At 38.6% G+C, this 17,890-nt stretch overlaps 1 protein-coding gene across 1 annotated transcript in view; it reads left to right on the top strand.

Moving 5' to 3' along the window:
* The window catches only part of PEPD (peptidase D), a 140,851-nt gene that overhangs the window by 10,228 nt on the left and 112,733 nt on the right, over positions 1-17,890 (top strand). The window contains exons 4-5 of the mRNA XM_062586556.1: positions 12,980-13,043; positions 15,771-15,818. Coding sequence (XP_062442540.1) covers positions 12,980-13,043; positions 15,771-15,818 — 112 coding nt within the window. The remainder of the gene's footprint in view (positions 1-12,979; positions 13,044-15,770; positions 15,819-17,890) is intronic.

Genomic DNA, 17,890 nt, shown 5'->3' with positions numbered 1-17,890 from the left:
TTTTCTGAGCAAGAGTTTAAGAAACAAATCCAGTAATATGTTTCTGAAGCCTTTACAGTCTTATAATATGTTGTGAGTGCCCCACTTTCTCTGCATAGTCATACTTAGGCAAGTTTGTGGTGCAAAGCCATTAGTGATTGTTTTTATTCCTCGGAAGCGGTAAGTTGTATGACTGCATGTCTTGCACAGAGACTTCAATTTCACTAATTAATGCTGCACCTGCCATTTACCTCCTTAATTATAAATGACAGAACTAGTCAGTGTGCTGATTAAAGATATTTTATAAAGTAAAACATACTGTACAGCAGCTGCTTTATGTGGAGCGGATGCCAAAATAACTTAATTGCCTTGCCACATAAAGAGCATTTTTAATGGAAAACAAAAATATTTTAACACTTTCATGCTCTAACTTCAGAAATATGTATTAAATGGGATAGAGAAATATTTATATGCAATTTCCTGTGTTTTCGTTAAAGCCCTGCTGGGCTGATTAGTAACTATAACACTATTAATTTAACATTGTATCCATTGTAAGTAACATTTTTTTCACCAAGAAGCTGATGGGAAGATGTCTATATTTACAAGTTTCACCCTAGTGTGGCTCTTCAGGGCCAAAGTAATATACAATGAAATGCTTTATAAATGTTGATCTTTTCTTAGTGACCTAGTGAACAACCTTCTTAAAGGTTACCCTCATTTTCTCAGTAGGTTAAACCAAAAGCAACGTTTGGTTTTGGTGATTAAATTTGACTTCAGCAAAGCTGAGAAGTTTTACTGCCTTTTGAAATGGTGCAAAAGTGTGGTTTTTCTTGCATACTCCTTTTGTAAGGCACGTTCTCAGGCTTTCTTTTCTTTCTTTCTTCTTCTTCTTTTTTTTTTTTTTCTTTCCCTCTAGGCTGTGTACGGCCACGATAATGAGTAGCATAGAAGCTAAGAAATCACTTTCTCAATTTCTTTTTCTACAGGGGATCCATGAAATGTGGCATTTCTATTCTGAATAATTGTGAATGGTAACTTATGTACTGCATGGTATGTTTGTCTGGCTATATGGTGGTAGCTGGGACTGGTGCATTAATTAGTCTAAGGTTTTGGGTACAAGAAGTCAAGGTCAATGCAACCTGAAATCTGAGACGACTCTTTTGAAGTTTTTTTTTTTTTGGGGGGGGGGGGAGGGGGGGATGTGTATGGTACCAACTCTAAATTACATTAATTGCTTTTCTTGATGCAGATTTTTTTAGAAATGCAGAAAGTTTTCCACATGAGTTTTACTGATGTTATACGTATGGGCCCTCTTCTCTGTAACATGCTTTAGAGCTGTGTATTCAAGTAGTATTCTCTAGAAGGGTTTTTGGTTTTACCTTCTAAACCAGTCTATCTTATCGTCCCCTGATATTTTTTTCTGCACTTTTCTCTTAAGATTAGTTGGCAGTATTAGTATGGCTTCCATGCATATCAGTTTGAACTCTTCCCATCTTTTGTTCCTTGCTCCTCCCCAATGAATCTTTAATTTTACTACATTAAAAAAAAAAAAAGGTTTTACATTCCTTTAGGTCAGCTTATTACTGTTTTTTTTCCAACTGTCACTTGCAATTTATCTACAAAGTTTGTTATCACCTGCAAATGCCATCTGTGGGTCTCATGAACATATTCAGTCCTGCTTCTCGTTCTGAATAACATTAGAACTAATTTCAGTCTCTGCAGTATCCTACTAAGCAAGACTTAAAGTCCATTGCTGCTTATCATTTTAACTTCTGAAAACATCAGTCTAAATTGATACAGCTTTTGTCAGCGGGTATTTTGTGGATTTCCCAGTACTTGAAAAGCTCATTTATTTATTTATTTATTTTCCAGTTTAGACTCTTCACTTTATTATGATTAATCATTAGGTTTCAGGTTACATCCCAGTATTTCTTTCTGAGCCAATTTGAGTTGATTTTTGAGAGTACGATTCTTCAGAGAGTTTTTCATAAAATATTTTACTATTATTTAGATAGTACATCTGTTGCTTTATCCTTTATCCAGTCTTTTCAAAACTCTGTACAATAAAGCTGATTGCATTTGACTGATGAGACTTACTCTGTCTAATTCCCCATGCTGCATGTTTTCCATGATTCAATTTTCCTCCATAGTACAGTGATTTCTATTTCTTGTCTCCCTTTTGTTTGTTACGGTATTTCTCTTGTGATAAAAATTATTTTTATAGAATAATTAGTGTCTGGGTTGCTCTTGCCACTTTACTGATGATCGTTTTCCTCAAAACTGTGCTACTTTAATGCTGTGGCTTTTCAAATTATCCATGATACAGCAACTTTATTGGTTTAGTAATTGTCTCAGTATTCCAACTGTCCAAGTTGAATGTGTATTCTTTAGTCATTTTGAATTCAATAATTATTTTTACAGATCTTTGCTTTCTACGTTCTTAAGTTTCTTTGTATTCTATGTTGAGAACATTTTTAAAAAAATAGTAGTAACCTATAACAGTCCACTGATTTATAATCTCTATCAGTGTACACCTGAAGCTGTATGCACAATTTGGCAATTTCAGTAAGCCTTGGAGTGCTTTTTCCCTTCTTCTCCTTTTGATTCAGTGCTAGGTAATTCTGCTTAACTATGCTGCACCACAGTTTTTAATAACCAGATGTGACTTTAAACTGCAGCATCAGAAAGTACACTCTTGTCTGTGCTTGCCTCAGGCTTGTGGTAGGGTGAGTGTTGGTAACCCTCACCAGGCATTTCTTATTTTACACTTAAAGGCAGTAGCAGGAATACCAAGTTCAGTAGAATAAACTCCTGATTACATTTTGGAGTATTAGAGAATTCAGGTTTTGTTCCAGGCAGGCATACCATCTGTCTTCCCTCCAAGGATTCGGATGCTGCTTTTAGGAGGATGAGCCGCAGCTAGGAAATGCCCTTTCCAGGCTTTTCCAGGCGGGCTTTGCCAAGGTCTGCATCTCCGCTCTGTTGTTGCACATGTGGCTGCCCGGTTTGGGTGCAAAGCTCCTCTTCTTGTAGGCTTGAACTGGGGAACATACTTTAAGCTGCAAAATACCCTTAAGGGAAATGACTACAGTGGTGCCTCAGCTCTTCCACTTTTTAAACAGTTACATTCTCAACTGTTGCTGTTGGCTGTTTTCTTTAGGTTTTGTATCCCCTGCTACCTATGCAGTATGTATCTCTGCATACTCTCACTTTTAGTCTTTCAGGAACGACTCTTTGAAAGAGTCTTGCCTGTGTTGAGCTATGTCAAGAGAAATGTACGAAGAGGAAAAGAAAACAGCTGTTTTGTTAAAGCAGGATAGGGAGAAGTGTAACAAATATTAACCTCTCAAGATCTGAATGTGAGTGAACAACAGGCGTATTCTGTTTTATTTGCCCAGTGTCCCTTTGATCTGAAGGTGTTTGAGCTCTGAGTGCTGGATGCTTGGCTCTGCCCCTGCTCCAAAGTGGTGGCCTGTTCGTCCTGCCAGGGCGATGTAGCCCAGATGTTGGACACTGTTTGCGAGGCTAAATCTGCCTTTTTGTTGTGCCCAATAAGTTTTTATGACAAGTTCCTTTAATATCTTTGTGGTTTAGTTTTCTTTCAGAGTTGTAAGATAGGAGTAATGTCATCTCCTTCTTAAAGCTGCTCAGGTCATCTTAGCAGCTATAAAGTCAGTACCACTTCCTTTATGCTATTACTAATTAATACGAGGGATACAGGATGTGCTGCACATGTTCCAGAGCTTGCTGTACACTTTTATGTGTGGGGCATAAAATATTGCTGTTTCTTTCAATATAGGTGTTTTTCCAAAATAAAAGCAGAGCATCTGCTATTGGCAGGTCCAGTAAATAACTCTGTCAGCTAAGAACCATGAATTAAGACTAGCATTTAACATGGAGTGGAGCACTGCTCCTATATAGGCACCTAAAAATTGTACTTACCCTCTTAGCCATTATAATTCCTATTTTGCCTTTTCTTTTTCTTTTTTTTTTTTTTTTTTTTTTTTTTTTGATGTGGAGTCCTAGTGAGTATTTGCCCCGTTAAGTTATGGGGAATCTTTCAAGGATTTCAGTATGTATAAATATCCTTGGCCATAGCTTTTTCCTCACCTGGTATAGAGTCCTTCTCGCCAAGGAAGTGTTCTGTTTGCAGAAAGAAACAAAGCACAAGTTGTATTGCAAATTTTTTGTGGGGTGTTTTTTTTTTTTTTTTTTTTTTTTGGATAGCTTTTGCTTGTATCTCTTAAATAAGTCATCCAGGCTTTGCCTAACGAACCTGTCATTTCTTGAGAATGCCAGTGATAGCTGAACAAGAGGACTACAAACAGTTTGGAGTTTGACCTTTATTAGGGGAAACCTTGAGAGTCTCCTTAACACTGCATTTCTGATTTTGTAAGCCCTGCAGTCCGTATTTTTTTCCTGGTTTTTATGCTTTTGTGGAATCTGTTTGGACACTTGAGAGGCCCGATATCATGTATCATGCATGTGAGTGCCATTGTTCTGACACTTTGTAAGATGAGGGTTTGGCTGCAGCCTTGGTTGCCTTCTTTCAGTCAAAACAGTGTGAGTGTTGTCTTCAGTTCAACTTCTTTTGAATTCTGTTATTTTCTTGAAATCCGTCTTGCTCTGGACTCTGTCAAAAGGAACAAGGGAAAGTAAGCGTGGTTGTATGCCGGTACTTCGGTCTTTCAAAGGATCAAACAGAAATCTAGAGAAACATTACGTTAGTCAAAACACATCTGCTGAAGACAGTCAGTGATGCCAGCAAGCCCATTTGTACTGTTTTATACCTTCTTCAATTTTTGAAAATAATGGTTGTTCAGTTTTCTCTTTGCACATGTGTTTCTTCTCATACGTAAGTGTATCTGCAGCTCTGGAAAGCAGGGGAAGTGCTGTGTAACTAGTGCAATGACTTGCTAGCTGTAAGTGTGTGCATACCCCAGTGCTCCACATAGGCCCAGCATGCAGGCTATGACGTGTTTTTACTTTGCTTAGGAGAAACTATTTACTTTAGAGAAAGTGATTTTGCCATAAAATGGTGGGTTAGATCTGTTACTCCAAATATGAAAGTTAAAATGGAGTGGAGGAAACAATACTGTTGTAAATTGTAGTATGCTTTCCCCCTGAAAACCGAAAGCTTTGGCTGTAAAATTTGTTAGTTTTACCTTTTCTGTCTCACCATCTAAGAATCATCTTGTTCTCAGTTGCTGATAAGGGCTTTGACAGTTTCTCGTGCCTTTGAGATAATAATAAACAGTAAGTGCAGGACCTTTTAAGAGAGCACTGTACACCAAACATTATCTTGTACAACATGTTTTGCTTTAGGCCTTATCATGAATAGTATCTTTGATACTTGCCTATTCTGCTTTTGTTCCAGCTATGTTACTTTTAATTGCTACTTGTAATAACATCACTTTATGGTAACTGAGGCTGCGAATCTGAAAGCCTAACATATAATAAGTAATGGACAAGAGTATATTTTAATCACATTAGGCAATCTTTAGTATGGCACGTCTTGTTTTGCATCAGAGCTTGCTGTCTTCCTCCCTGATGTGTTAATAGATTCTCAAAATGGTTGCTGACTTTTGTTTAGATGGTGCTACTGATCCTTTTTAAAAAGTAAATAAAATGAATGTCAGTGGTGTTCTTGACTGAAGACAGGTATCAGTGATTGGAAATAGCAAATGATTCTCATTATTTGGTGCTAGCACATGCTCATTGACAGCACTTGGTCAGACAACTTGGAATACTACTTTACTATCTATATGGGGTAGTATTAATTTAACATCTTCCTTTTGCAGGTGAATTGTTATCTGATACTTAAGCCTGCATTAGTATACACCACTTGCTTTTTTTATGGTATAACAGTAAAGCATTATTCTTTAACTTCAAAACACAAAGATCAAATCTGAAGACAGAAATTCTGTAAAGCTATTCAAACCTTGGTTACATGTCTGTTATAAGCTATGTGGAGGTAGAGCTACTTTTTCACATCAGTTTTCATTGACTTTTACTTTCTCTGCCTCAGAAACGTTGAACTCTTCCCCCCCTCCCCCATGGAGAAATAAAAAACCCTGTGATACATACAAGCATGGTGGTGGTTCTCCTGTGTCTGCCAGGCTAGACAAACTGATTACAAGAGAACTGAGCTAACAGTTTGGACTGTTCCTGAGTGCACAAGGGAGCAAGCTTAAGGCTAAGGATTAGTAAAACATGAGAGAGAACGAAACTGTCCATTCTAATTCAAACAACTTGTACTAGTAGATAGAAATGGCACAACTGCCATTTGTGCAGTTACTGATTTAAGTGTTCAATTTTGCATTTTATATTTGAGGGGAAAGAAAAATGTGTGAAGCATTGTAGAGTGATGGTGATGAGGTAATTCCTATTCCAGCAGTAAACTTGCTACAGGTAATGTGTTTATCCACATATTTTATAAGAGTTAACAAAGGCGTTCTCCAGCCTACTGTAAGAGTTTGAGCAGAGAGCCAGAAGGAAGATCTTGTTAGCAAAATGGAGCCGTAGGGCAGGTAACACTATCAAATGTTTGGAAATCAATGCATCTAGAAATCAGAATATGCATACGTACCTGATTTTTATTTTGATCTCTTGTGTTTTTTATGACCTATGAGTTGACAGCAGATATTTTAGGAAGTGCAAGGTATGTGAAAATAGCACTAACATTAAGACAGGCCTATGAAGGGTATAGGGAAATTGCTTGCATCACTTTCCAATTCAATGGAATTTTTGTTGGAGAAAATGGCTTTTACCAGACTGGGGCAAACCCAGTTGATATAGACAAAAAGTGGCTTTCTGTTGTTAAGAGCAGTGCACAAAGCTGAAGCTTTTTGCTTAACCTGTGTTGTGGGGAGGGAGGAATCCTGTACAGCTTTTAGAGGAGACAATTCAGAAAACTTACTAAACTCCAGGAAACTTGAAGTGTGTGTGTGTGTGTATGTAGAGAGGTATAGAGAGAGATATTTGTGTGTGTGTGTATATGTAGGTATGTATGCATGTGTCTGTAATTCTTCAGTAGCAAAATAAGCCTTCTGGGTGAAGATAATCTTACAAAAACATGTTACTAACTCCAATCTGAGCACACATCATAGAAGAAATTTTCAGTGCTCACTGGTAGCTTTTAGGAGTATGTGCTTTGCTTGCACTTGCAGACATTTTTGAATGATGTTGCATGAGGTATTGTGTGATCCATGTTTCCGTAGCTCATCATTGCTCTAAATATTTATATTGCAGAGACTGAAATTAATTGAGTCTTCGTGCATGTTCTTACCCTGCTTGCTGTACTTGCCTAGGATATTCGGACATACTCAGACTCCAAGTAATTGTTGTTTATGCTGTAAACTTACGTTTGCAGCCACATATTCCAAAGAAGACAAAACCCAATATTTGGAGGCTGACGAGAAGTGCTAGGCAGTAAACATGGAGTGAATAGGTCTAATATTCTTAATCAGAAGATTTTGAATAATAACAAATAAAAATTTCTTTGCATCCCAGTCTGTAACCACCTTTATTTAAGGTGTCTTTAGTTCAGCCTGCTGCTAGACGCTTTTATAGCTGATTTTTTATTACAGGATAACCTGGTGTACTTGGCTGACAAAGTGACATTTAAAGGACTTTTCTGTAATTAGCATTAAAAAAAATGGGAAAAAAAATTTTTTTTTGTCTCTACTCTTTTAAATACAGAGTTCAAAATGTTAGACAGGAAACTTTTCTTTATGAAATAAGTGTCTGTGTAGCAAATGTTTTGAAATTGATCCAAAGTTCTATAGTGAAAAAAAACATTAACAATATTTTTTCCAGTGGGAATAGTTTTTCATCCTAGGCAATGTAATACAATAAATAATACTGGGATTTCAGAGCTCCAGCTGAAATACTGAGGAAAAAAAAATTTGACTGCTGAAAGAAAAGCTGAGTTTCACTTTAAGCTTGATCCACTGTAAGAACTATATGCTGCAACTCTATCCTAAAAGCTGCAAATATAAAGCAGCTAGTAGGAATAAGTTGTCGTGTATTAAAGATAGCTTGGAAAAGTGTTTAGATGCAACTGTAAACATACACGTATGCATGTGTATCAGTAATTAGGTTACAAATATATTAGGAGCTGGCTTAGTTGCCTTTCTCTTTCAGGAATAGCTATCAGTTGTTATGAATCTAAGTCACAAATGCCAAAGAAAAATTGTGAACATAGTTTATCTCATTTGTACTTCTCTTCTGAATGCAGTTCTGAAAATGAAAACACTGTTTTATCATGTTTGTGTTTCTAGGCTTTTACTCCAGAGTCTTTTAGAATACAAAGAGGTGTTGCTTAATGGAGTTCTTACAGTAATATCAAATCTGTACAAATCTCTTAAGATTTGCTGCTGTTGTGAATTTTTGTGCAATGTAATGAACAACAGTTTTGAAATGGTTTTAGACAATGCAATTAAGTTTTTGTTGGGTTTAAAGATTGAAACAGCAATGTGGTTAGTAAAATATTACTAAAAATGTGAGGTTTGAATTTTGTCCAACTACATAAAAGCTTAAAAAAATGGTTTGGTTTGTTTATAGATAAGCTGTCAGAGCTGTTTAACTTCTTATTGAATAAACAGAGGAGTAGGTATTTCATGCCAATGTGAAGGATTGAGTTAAAATGAGGTCCAGTCGTAATACTTGCTCTGGCAAAGCTGGCAAAAAAATCTGTGCTGCAGTAACTAGGTTGTAGTTTTGTTCAGCTTCTTGCTTTCTCAACGTGATGTTGCATACCACTGTGAATTCAATTGAACTTTTGAATCTTCTCTTAAAAATGTAACTTTGCATTTTTAAGCCACCTTTAGCCTTTCTCAATTGCTAAGAAAAGCTTGAGAGTAAGAAAACAAGTGAACTGGATCAAGTAGAAGAAGGTAGGAAAGGGGAGAGTGTGAAGGAAGCATCAGCAGACAGTAAGCAGCTTTGGTGTCTGACCCAAAATAACCCAGGCTTTTTTATTGCATGGGAAATTGTGATGAGTGCTGGGTGGGGAACCAGAACCAGACTCCTGTGTTATGGCTCCTTTGGTGACAAAAAGAGGGACTGTATTCTGGTAGATTTATAGAAGCATTAGACTCTTAATTTTTCTTTCTAACTACCAGAAACTATGAGATTCCAAATTTTTGGCTAGCCACTTAGGCCACAGAGCACTTGGACGTGATATGTTTGCTGCGGTTCCAGGAGTTCAAAGTTGCTTATTTCTATTATGAGATGAAACATGACTTCCACTCTTCTAGTGGTTAAAAACTGAAATGGCTTGGGAACGACACTAATATTTGTTAAGCTGAGCTATAAAACTCTGCGGAAAGGAGACTGAGCCTTTTGAGGGTTGGAGTATTCTGCTGTTCTCTGTAGATTTTTCTAATGTGTATTGCCCAGGAATCCAAAATTTTTTGCACAGAATATTTTTTTGAAAAGCCTGTAAAAGTAGGTTCTTGTTCATTTTCTTTTAAAGAATGTTAATTTTTTGGGTAGGTAAGGGGAGACATGATTCAATAATACTTGGGATCATATCTTCCACTTGGGTAATCCTTCTAATTAATTTATGACTTGCTGTGGGCCTCTCTGCTTCTAGTCTCTGCAGTGATTAATCAGAATTTTGAAACTGGCAGCCCATTCCAGCATCAAAAAAGACAAAGTTAAAAATTGTAACCAATTAACTTATTCTACCTGTCTGAGATTCATTTGTAATCATTTCCAGAGAAAAGTACTCCTTGTCTGTGTGAAGTTTCGAATGTGCTTGAAATTACCATAATTGCCTATAACTTTTGCTTTTCATGATGCCAGTGAGCATCCTGGGGAGGGTGTCGTTCCCTGTGACAGTGATGGTCAGCACTAGGCTTTAGCTTGTTTTGCATTTAAATTGGATAAAAATGAATGCTGAAGCCTATCTCTTTTAAGGAATTCATTCCTTTTTTCCCATAACAACTATGCTAATGTGCAAGAACCTTTCATGATTCCCACCAAACTGAGAGTGGAGGTGCAGGTAACATCTGGGACGCATCACTGTGGTCACCCTGGAGTGAATTTCCTCAGGCCAGAGCATGCTGCTGTGCAGCTCTAGCTCTGCATAGGAAGAAGGGAGTGGAGAAATTTTTTAAATCTGAAGTGCATGGGAGGAGATACAGAGTGTAACAGTGATGTGACAGAAAATAGCGTGTGAAATGAAGTAGAGGAAAAATTGAAATTGATTGGACAGAATATGGAAAACTCCTGCTGGGAATCACCTTTGCTCTGCCTTCTGCAGGAGCTTTTGTGTTTTGCCTTCTATGCTATTTTTCTGTATTGGACAGCATAGAATTTTTCTACTTTCATGCAAACTTCTGTGTGCATCTTTTTTCTTCCTTCTCTATGGCTTTGCAATAGGCTAGACTTTTGCAGAAATCTTCCTAGTAATCCATAGGGAAATGTGATTTCATAGCTGAGCCACTGTGGTTTCTGTGGGATGGGGAGGGGATGGTGCATTGTGGGAAGTGTGCATGAATTTATTTTGCCGTCTGGTCTTAAATGCTAAATGGATGAAGAAGTGAGGCAGAGCCTTGAAGGTTTCAGAGAGGAGCGGAGAAGTCTGTGTCTGCTATTTGCACTACAAGTCTTGCTGACTTCTGTACAAAGCAAGAGAGCAAGGAAGCATTTGCCTGGGAAGCTTAGTAATGCATCACTGGGTGTGATGCAGCCGAAGGCTCTGAAGGATGACCTCGTTCAATGAGAGAGGGAACCAAGTATTGTGGGAAGCTGCTTTTTTCTTTCTCTCAAAGTACAGAAAAAGTCCTCAGCCTGGAAAGGCTGATGAGCTACTTTTGCTTCGTGAAAGAGTGATAGCGTATATAGGAAGAGGTGCAGGAGGGATTGCAGCTGGAATGTAATCAATGGCAGCTCAAGAGCAACCATAACCAAAGAAGTAAATTCGCAGCAGTTTGCTACCACAAAATTGCAGAAGGCAACAAATGGACAAAAGAAGCTTAAAAACATGGTATGAGAAGAAAGAAATTTTCTTACTGGTGTGTTGAAGAATGAGACCTACTCTTACTTAAATTGCTTTAAATGACATGAATAAAATCCAGCGTGTTTCTGGGCCTACTTTTAAGAAATATTTACACTTTACGGGAAACAGTTCTTGAATTCAAACAATATAGCTGGTTGTAGGCAGTGCTTTGGATCTATTACCATTGGCCATAAATTAGGTGGTTTTACAGTTGGAAGCTTTGAGAAACCAGATGAGTTGGGTGAAACTGTGAAGGAGAACAAAAATTTAAAGTACTAAATTTGTTCTTGGTGTTTCTGGAATATCAAAGTACTAGAAAATTTGAGGAATGAGTGAGAGAAAAAGATGTCTGTAGTGAAAACAGTATATGGAAGTCAGAGGTAAGGGAACTATAAAATGCGTTTTTTTTTTTTTTTTTTTTTTTTAATATATGTAGAATTAGAGAGCCAGGGCAAGAAGACAGATAAAACTTCCTTTGACATACCCAGCAGTGATGGGAAGAGTATGCAGAAGGAGCATCACAAAAGGTGCACATTACAAAATATTTTGCTGTTATTTTTTAGTAGTCATTTCACAAATGGATACTTTTTTCTTAACTCTGTGGTTTACTCCTTTGCAGACTGCTTTCCCCACAAGCACACTATAAAAGTTTTAATGTTGTCTTTTGTGTCTCTGCCCAGTACTATTAGGAGCATTAAGGAAGGTAAAATGAAGAAGACTTGGTGCATGCACAAGGCTCAAAGAAATGACTTGAGTCAGAGCTGTGGCACCTGGTATTTCTGGTGGCTGTGCACCATAGCTTTGTTCTTGAGTGCCTCCTAAAAATGGGCTGTTTGTCTGCCCACTTCTGCAGATTCTCACCACAAGGGTTAGAAATGTTCTTCAGGCTCCAGTCTAGCTTGCTTGTGGCCCCTTTGATCTTGTGCTGTTCTGCTTACATAGTTGGCATATCTCTCTTGTGCATGGCGCTCCTCTCCTGAATTCTCTGAACAGTTCTCAGGATGTGGGGCGGTCTCAGCTGAGATGAATGCTTGTTGTTGCCACAGTATCTGCTGATAGATAACTAGCAGGCAGTGTAGAGTGGTGTTTTGCAAATGAAACAAAATGCACAAAATACGCAAAAATGCATCACTGCTTTTCCTGTTTTCTCTCGCCTGAGGAAGAGTGCAGACTGGGTGTTGCTTTTCATTTGAGATTACATTTTCAGAATTACATTGATTATTTTACATATTTTGAGGGGCTAGAGACTGGAATCAGCTTGTGAATAATTGACTGCAAGCAGATCTTTCACATGACCCAAATTCCTGTGGCCCTCTTGCATAACAGGAGGCTTTAGTTAGGAGCTGCAAGAGAAAAAGGCAGAAGTGATTTCACTTTAGAGAGAAAAGGGCAGAAGAGATTTCACTTTGGACATGTGAAGCCACACAGCCCATTACATTACAGGAGTGATGCTTTGGCTGAAGGAACTAAGGCTGCCACGAACGTGTCCCAGAAGTTGTTGTGGTCCTCGGCTGGCTTCCTGCTCACGTTGGAGGGTCGTGTTACAGGAGAGCTTCCTGCACCAAGGGACTACAGAGCAGGAAATGAATGTTTTGCTTCTTCTGTGGACTTAACAAAGGGCAAGCTGGTCTTTTGCTATTTCCACATCTTCCATATGGTGAAGTGAAAAGTTACACACAAATGGTATGGCTAAATTCTTTAGCAGAATCATTTTGTGGAAAGGGAAAGAAGAAAACTTTCATTTAGAAGGGAACAGTGAAATCTAAGTATCAAGCATGGCACAGATTAAAGCATAGTGATCTTCTGTGGTAACTTTCTGTGTAATCTACTAAATGGAGAAATAGAATCAAGAATAAGGTTATTAAAATAGTACATATATCTGATTCTATTACTCTGATAGCAGAGGGCATTTTGTTCATTGTCTGTGGCCTTAAACTATTGAATATTACAGCAAAGCTAAAACTGAATGTTTCTTTCTGTTGCTTTCCTAAGGATTCACCCCCCTGAATACTTCAAGAAGAAATATGCTGTGGATGAAGTTCACTATGTAACAAAGGTGAGTAGTCTGTGTCTTTGAATATTTTTCTATGAATCTGAAATTAATATGACGCTGTGATTTTGCTCATCTACTTACTGGGTGTTTCCTGGTCTTCTTTTTTTTTTTTTTTTGAATACCAGAAAACATACTTCATTCTTATAAAACACTCCTAATTTTAAAAATTAAAAAACTAAAATGCTGCGATTTTGAGCTGAACACTGAAGTCTTATTCCAAAAACCTTCTTGCAAACATGTTTTGTGCTTCATGAGATTTTTCAATTCTTATCTTCATCCTGAGAGTTTAAGGGAATGTCTACAAGCAGAAACACATTGCTAAATGCATGTTTGCAATGTGTGGTGATTTGAGGAAATTGCAGTGTAGAAGTGGCGTGGCATGTCCTAGCTCTGACTGGGAGCCTATGTTTATTTTATACCTCCAAACAGCTACGAGCCTGCCTTATTCTTGCTTTGAATCATTGTAAAATTTGAATAAGTAAACTCACCTTTTTAAATGTAAGTATGACTTGCTTAGCTAGGTTTCTCATTTTGTTTTTGAGCAGATGTTTATGTAATTATGCACCTGGCCAATTATCCTTTTTTGGTAGGAAGACTCAGCAGGGTGAGGGCAGTATTCCTGCCAAGCTCTGTGGGTGATTTTCATGGAGAGCTGCTCGAAAAGGAAGATTTTGATATTTCTGTCCCTCCTGAATGCTAGCCCTGACTCACTAGACCCAAAATTTCACTGTAATCAACTGTGAAGATGTTTCATTTCATTTTCATAATGAGTCCAGCTATGAAGTAAAGTTTGATCCTATGTTTCAGTAATTGGAGGTGGAGGAAGCTGTGAAGAGGTGGTCTTTTGACGTGCGCAAGTTGGCATCTTGTAAAATGCAGGCGCTTCAATGCTTAGCTGTCAGAGGGTGAAAAATTCAAGTGGAAAATGCGTATTTCATTTGAAAAATTACATTTATTGGTGTTTTGGATAAGTTTCCATCAACAAATGCCTTTATTGTACTTCTATCCCATTTTTCCTTGCAGTTTAAAAACCTCATTGCTGGGGAAAAGACCTCTTTATGTGGACAGTATATTGTTCCAATGTAAAGACCATTTTCTGCCTGGAGTACATGGGTAGAAGTTAGAGGCTATTGAAGCTTGCAATTGTTTGTCCTTCAAGGGCCCTGACTATAACTTTTGCCTGGGATGCTTACACAGTGGTTCTCCAGCATCAGGACACTAGGGGCCTGATTTACAGGATAGTTTTATGCCAACAAATGACCAATCTGTATATGTGAGTAATCCTGTTTCATGAAATCTGAGAAATATTACCAAATAGACCACAAAATATATTGCAGGATTGATTATATGCTTTCTTTGGTAATATTACTAGCATGCTACTAAGTTGGTTTAGCATTGGTGGAACTGTGCTCTGGGTATTTGTCATCTGTTTAACTCAAAACACACGTAGTTCAGTGCCCACCTTTCTGCAACAACTCCAAAAATCCATTTTTCCTTAGTCTTTAAAAGATTAGGATAGAGATTGTGGTTATTTTTAACTTTAATGTATTTATACTCCTCCCCTTTTTAGTTTTATCTGAACATAGTTGCAACCAAAAGACAAAGCATTTAAAAAATCAATAATATTCTATGAGCAGGAAACGAAGAATCCATTAAGACCAAACAGTTGTAACTTATACTGAGTACATATTGATTTTAAATAGCAGCAGTGTGGTAGAGACTAAATATGTCTCTGCTTTTATTTAATAAGACTGCTGTATAATAATTCAGATCTTAACTGTTTGTGGTGAGATGAGCATTTAAACTTTCTGTCCTCAAAAGAATGGACCAAGTGAGTCATCTGATAAATACTGCACATTTCTTGTTTGTTCTTTAACCTGTCAGGAAATCAGACTATTCAAAAATGTTGGCTCCCCTTTGAAACAAACTCAGAGCTTTTAATAGCATTCTTTTTGAAGAGCTAAAATAACTTTTTATCCCTCTAACTATTTGGTAGGAAGTGCTGAGGGGAAAACTGCTAAGTCAAGGTAGTTGCACTATTTTCCGAAAGGAAGAATTACTGGGAGAGACCAATGTTGTGGGGATTTCATTCTGTTTTTGTGTTTCCGTTTGGATTCCTGATTTTTCGTGGTGGAAAAGGATGATATAAGTTGAGAACTCAAAGCCTTCAATCACAGCTTGTGGAAGTGAGAGATGCATTGAAAGACACATTTTAGTCTCGATTAGAAATGTTTGAAAGATAGGAAGGAGCCTGTTCCAGTCAATAAAAGATAGCCCAGTGAGAATAACGGTAAATATTCATTACTAAATTTTCAGAACATTGTAACATAATAGTATCAATGCAGGTGTTTTATATGTGGTAGTGCACTGCAGATGCAGATTTTCCCTGTTGTTCTTTATTTCTGTGTCACATTACAGCATTTGACTTGTATTTCTTTTTTCTTCCAAAGAATGACAGCGGATTAAGATATAGTTGATATTTATGTCTTTAAAAGACACTATCAACTTAAGCACTGCATTTCTGTCCAAGTATTTTGTGATATAGCGACTCTTGTTGCAAGTATCATGTACAATTACAATATCTGAAATATATCGGAAGAGAATTTTTGTCTTTCCAGCTCATTTACTTTGTATACAGCAAATTTTGCATAAAGAAATGGGGAAACTGGTATCAATGTGATTATTAGGAGGAAAAAAGTTAAATAATGGCAATCTAAAACTTCTTTTTAGATATCCAGTGTCTTGGCTTCAAAGAAACCTTCTACCCTTCTTACTTTGGTGAGTGATATTATTCTGAAGAACAACTATTAATTTTAAATAAGAGGATCGGTTTATTAAGTATTTCTTTGTTTTGTTGTTCCCTCTCTGTATTCTCCAACAAGTAGTTCAGTTCTGACAAATTTGAGCACATTTGTGCATGTAAATTGATGTACAGTCTAGTCTGTCTCCTTCATGATCACATGAAGGATCTGGCCTTCCATTTTGCATCCTCTGTGCCTTTATATGTGTTCAGGTAAAACATGACAAGCCTATTTAATGTCAGCTGTGCTACCCTCCAGCCTGTGTACAATGAGTCCAAACTCCATTTTTCTCTTCTGTTTCTCTGGTCACGTCATACATGTATTTGGAGCTTTCTAGGGGGATCCCATAAGGATTCAGGGAATACTTGGGTTGGTAATACCAGCTTCTTGGAGAAGGGTGTGATCAAATGCCTGTCAAGTATTTTGAATGCTGCTTACTTATTTCTCTGAAACAAGAATGACTAAGTGGAGGTAAAGCCTGCGAGCAAGTCCCTTCTTCCCTGTTACCTCTCCCCCAGCTTCTTTTCCTGACAAATGTTTTATAAATCCATCTTTCACTATTAAGAGTGTCTGATTTGTTGGCTTCAATATATGTGTAAGAAATGAGTTGCTGACTCTGAGCTTTCCCTTACAGCAAATGCAGTGGCAGCTCCTGGATTTCTTTATTTCCCATGATAGTTGCTAGACTAGTCTTACAAAAAATTCCTCCATGGGCTTTTAAATAGTGTGAGATCCGATCCCTTTATACATTCAGAACAAGAGGTCATAAATAGTTTTCATCCTTCCACTAATAAATAAATAAGCCCAGCTCTTGCAGCCGTTCCTCATAGGGTAGATGCTCCAGCCCTCTAATCATCCTCGTAGCCATACTCTGGACTCTCTCCAGTAGCTCCATGTCTCTTGTACTGGGGAGCCCAGAACTGGACACAGTAATCGAGATGAGGCCTCCCCAGGGCTGAGTAGAGGGGCAGGATCACCTCCCTTGACCTGCTGGTAACACTCTTCCTAATGCACCCAGGGATACCATTGGCCTTCCTGGCCACAAGGGAACATTGCTGGCTCATGGTCAACTTGTCATCCACCAGCACTCCCAGGTCCTTCTCTGCAGAGCTGCCCTCCAGCAGGTCAGCCCCCAGCTTGTACTGGTGCCTAGGGTAGTTTCTCCCTAGATGCAGGACTCTGCACTTGCCCTTGTTGAACCTCAGGAGGTTCCTCTCCAGCCTGTCCAGGTGTCTCTGAAGGGCAGCACAGCCCTCAGGTGTGTCAGCCACTCCTCCCAGCTTGGTATCATCAGCAAACTTGCTGATGAGGCATTCTGTCCCCTCATCCAGGTCATTGACGAAGAAGTTGAACAGGATGGGACCCAGTCCTGAGCCCTGGGGGACGCCACTAGCCACAGGCCTCCAACTAGACTGCACCACTGATGCAACCCTCTGAGCTCTGCCTTTCAGCCAGTTCTCAATCCACATCACTGTCCACTCGTCTAGCCCACACTTCCTGAGCTTGTCTAGGAGGATGTTATGGGAGACAGTGTCAAAAGCTTTGCTGAAGTCAAGGTACACAACGTCCACTGCTCTCCCCTCATCTACCCAGCCAGTCATTCCATCACAGAAGGCTATCAGATTGGTTAAGCAGGATTTCCCCTTGCTGAATCCATGCTGACTACTCCTGATCACCTTCTTTTCCTCCATATGTCTGGAGATGACATCCAGAATGAGCTGTTCCATCATCTTTTCAGGGATGGAGGTGAGGCTGACCGGCCTGTAGTTGCCTGGGTCCTCCTTCTTGCCCTTCTTGAAGACTGGAGTGACACTGGCTTTCTTCCAGTCCTCAGGCACCTCTCCAGTTCTCCATGACCTTTCGAAGATGATGGAGAGCGGCCTGGCAACAACATCCGCCAGCTCCCTCTGTACCTGTGGGTGCATCCGTTCTGGGCCCATGGATTTGTGAATGTCAAGCTTGCCAATGAGATCTCTAATGCTATCCTCCTCAACCAAAGGAAAGTCTTCCTTTCTCCAGACTTTCTCCCTTGTTTCCAGGCTCTGGGAT

This window comes from Rhea pennata, chromosome 13, assembly GCF_028389875.1.
Source record: "Rhea pennata isolate bPtePen1 chromosome 13, bPtePen1.pri, whole genome shotgun sequence".
Taxonomy (NCBI): Eukaryota; Metazoa; Chordata; class Aves; order Rheiformes; family Rheidae; genus Rhea; species Rhea pennata.
Note: the sequence above shows the minus strand (reverse complement) of the source record. Positions and strands in the feature narration are given on the sequence as shown.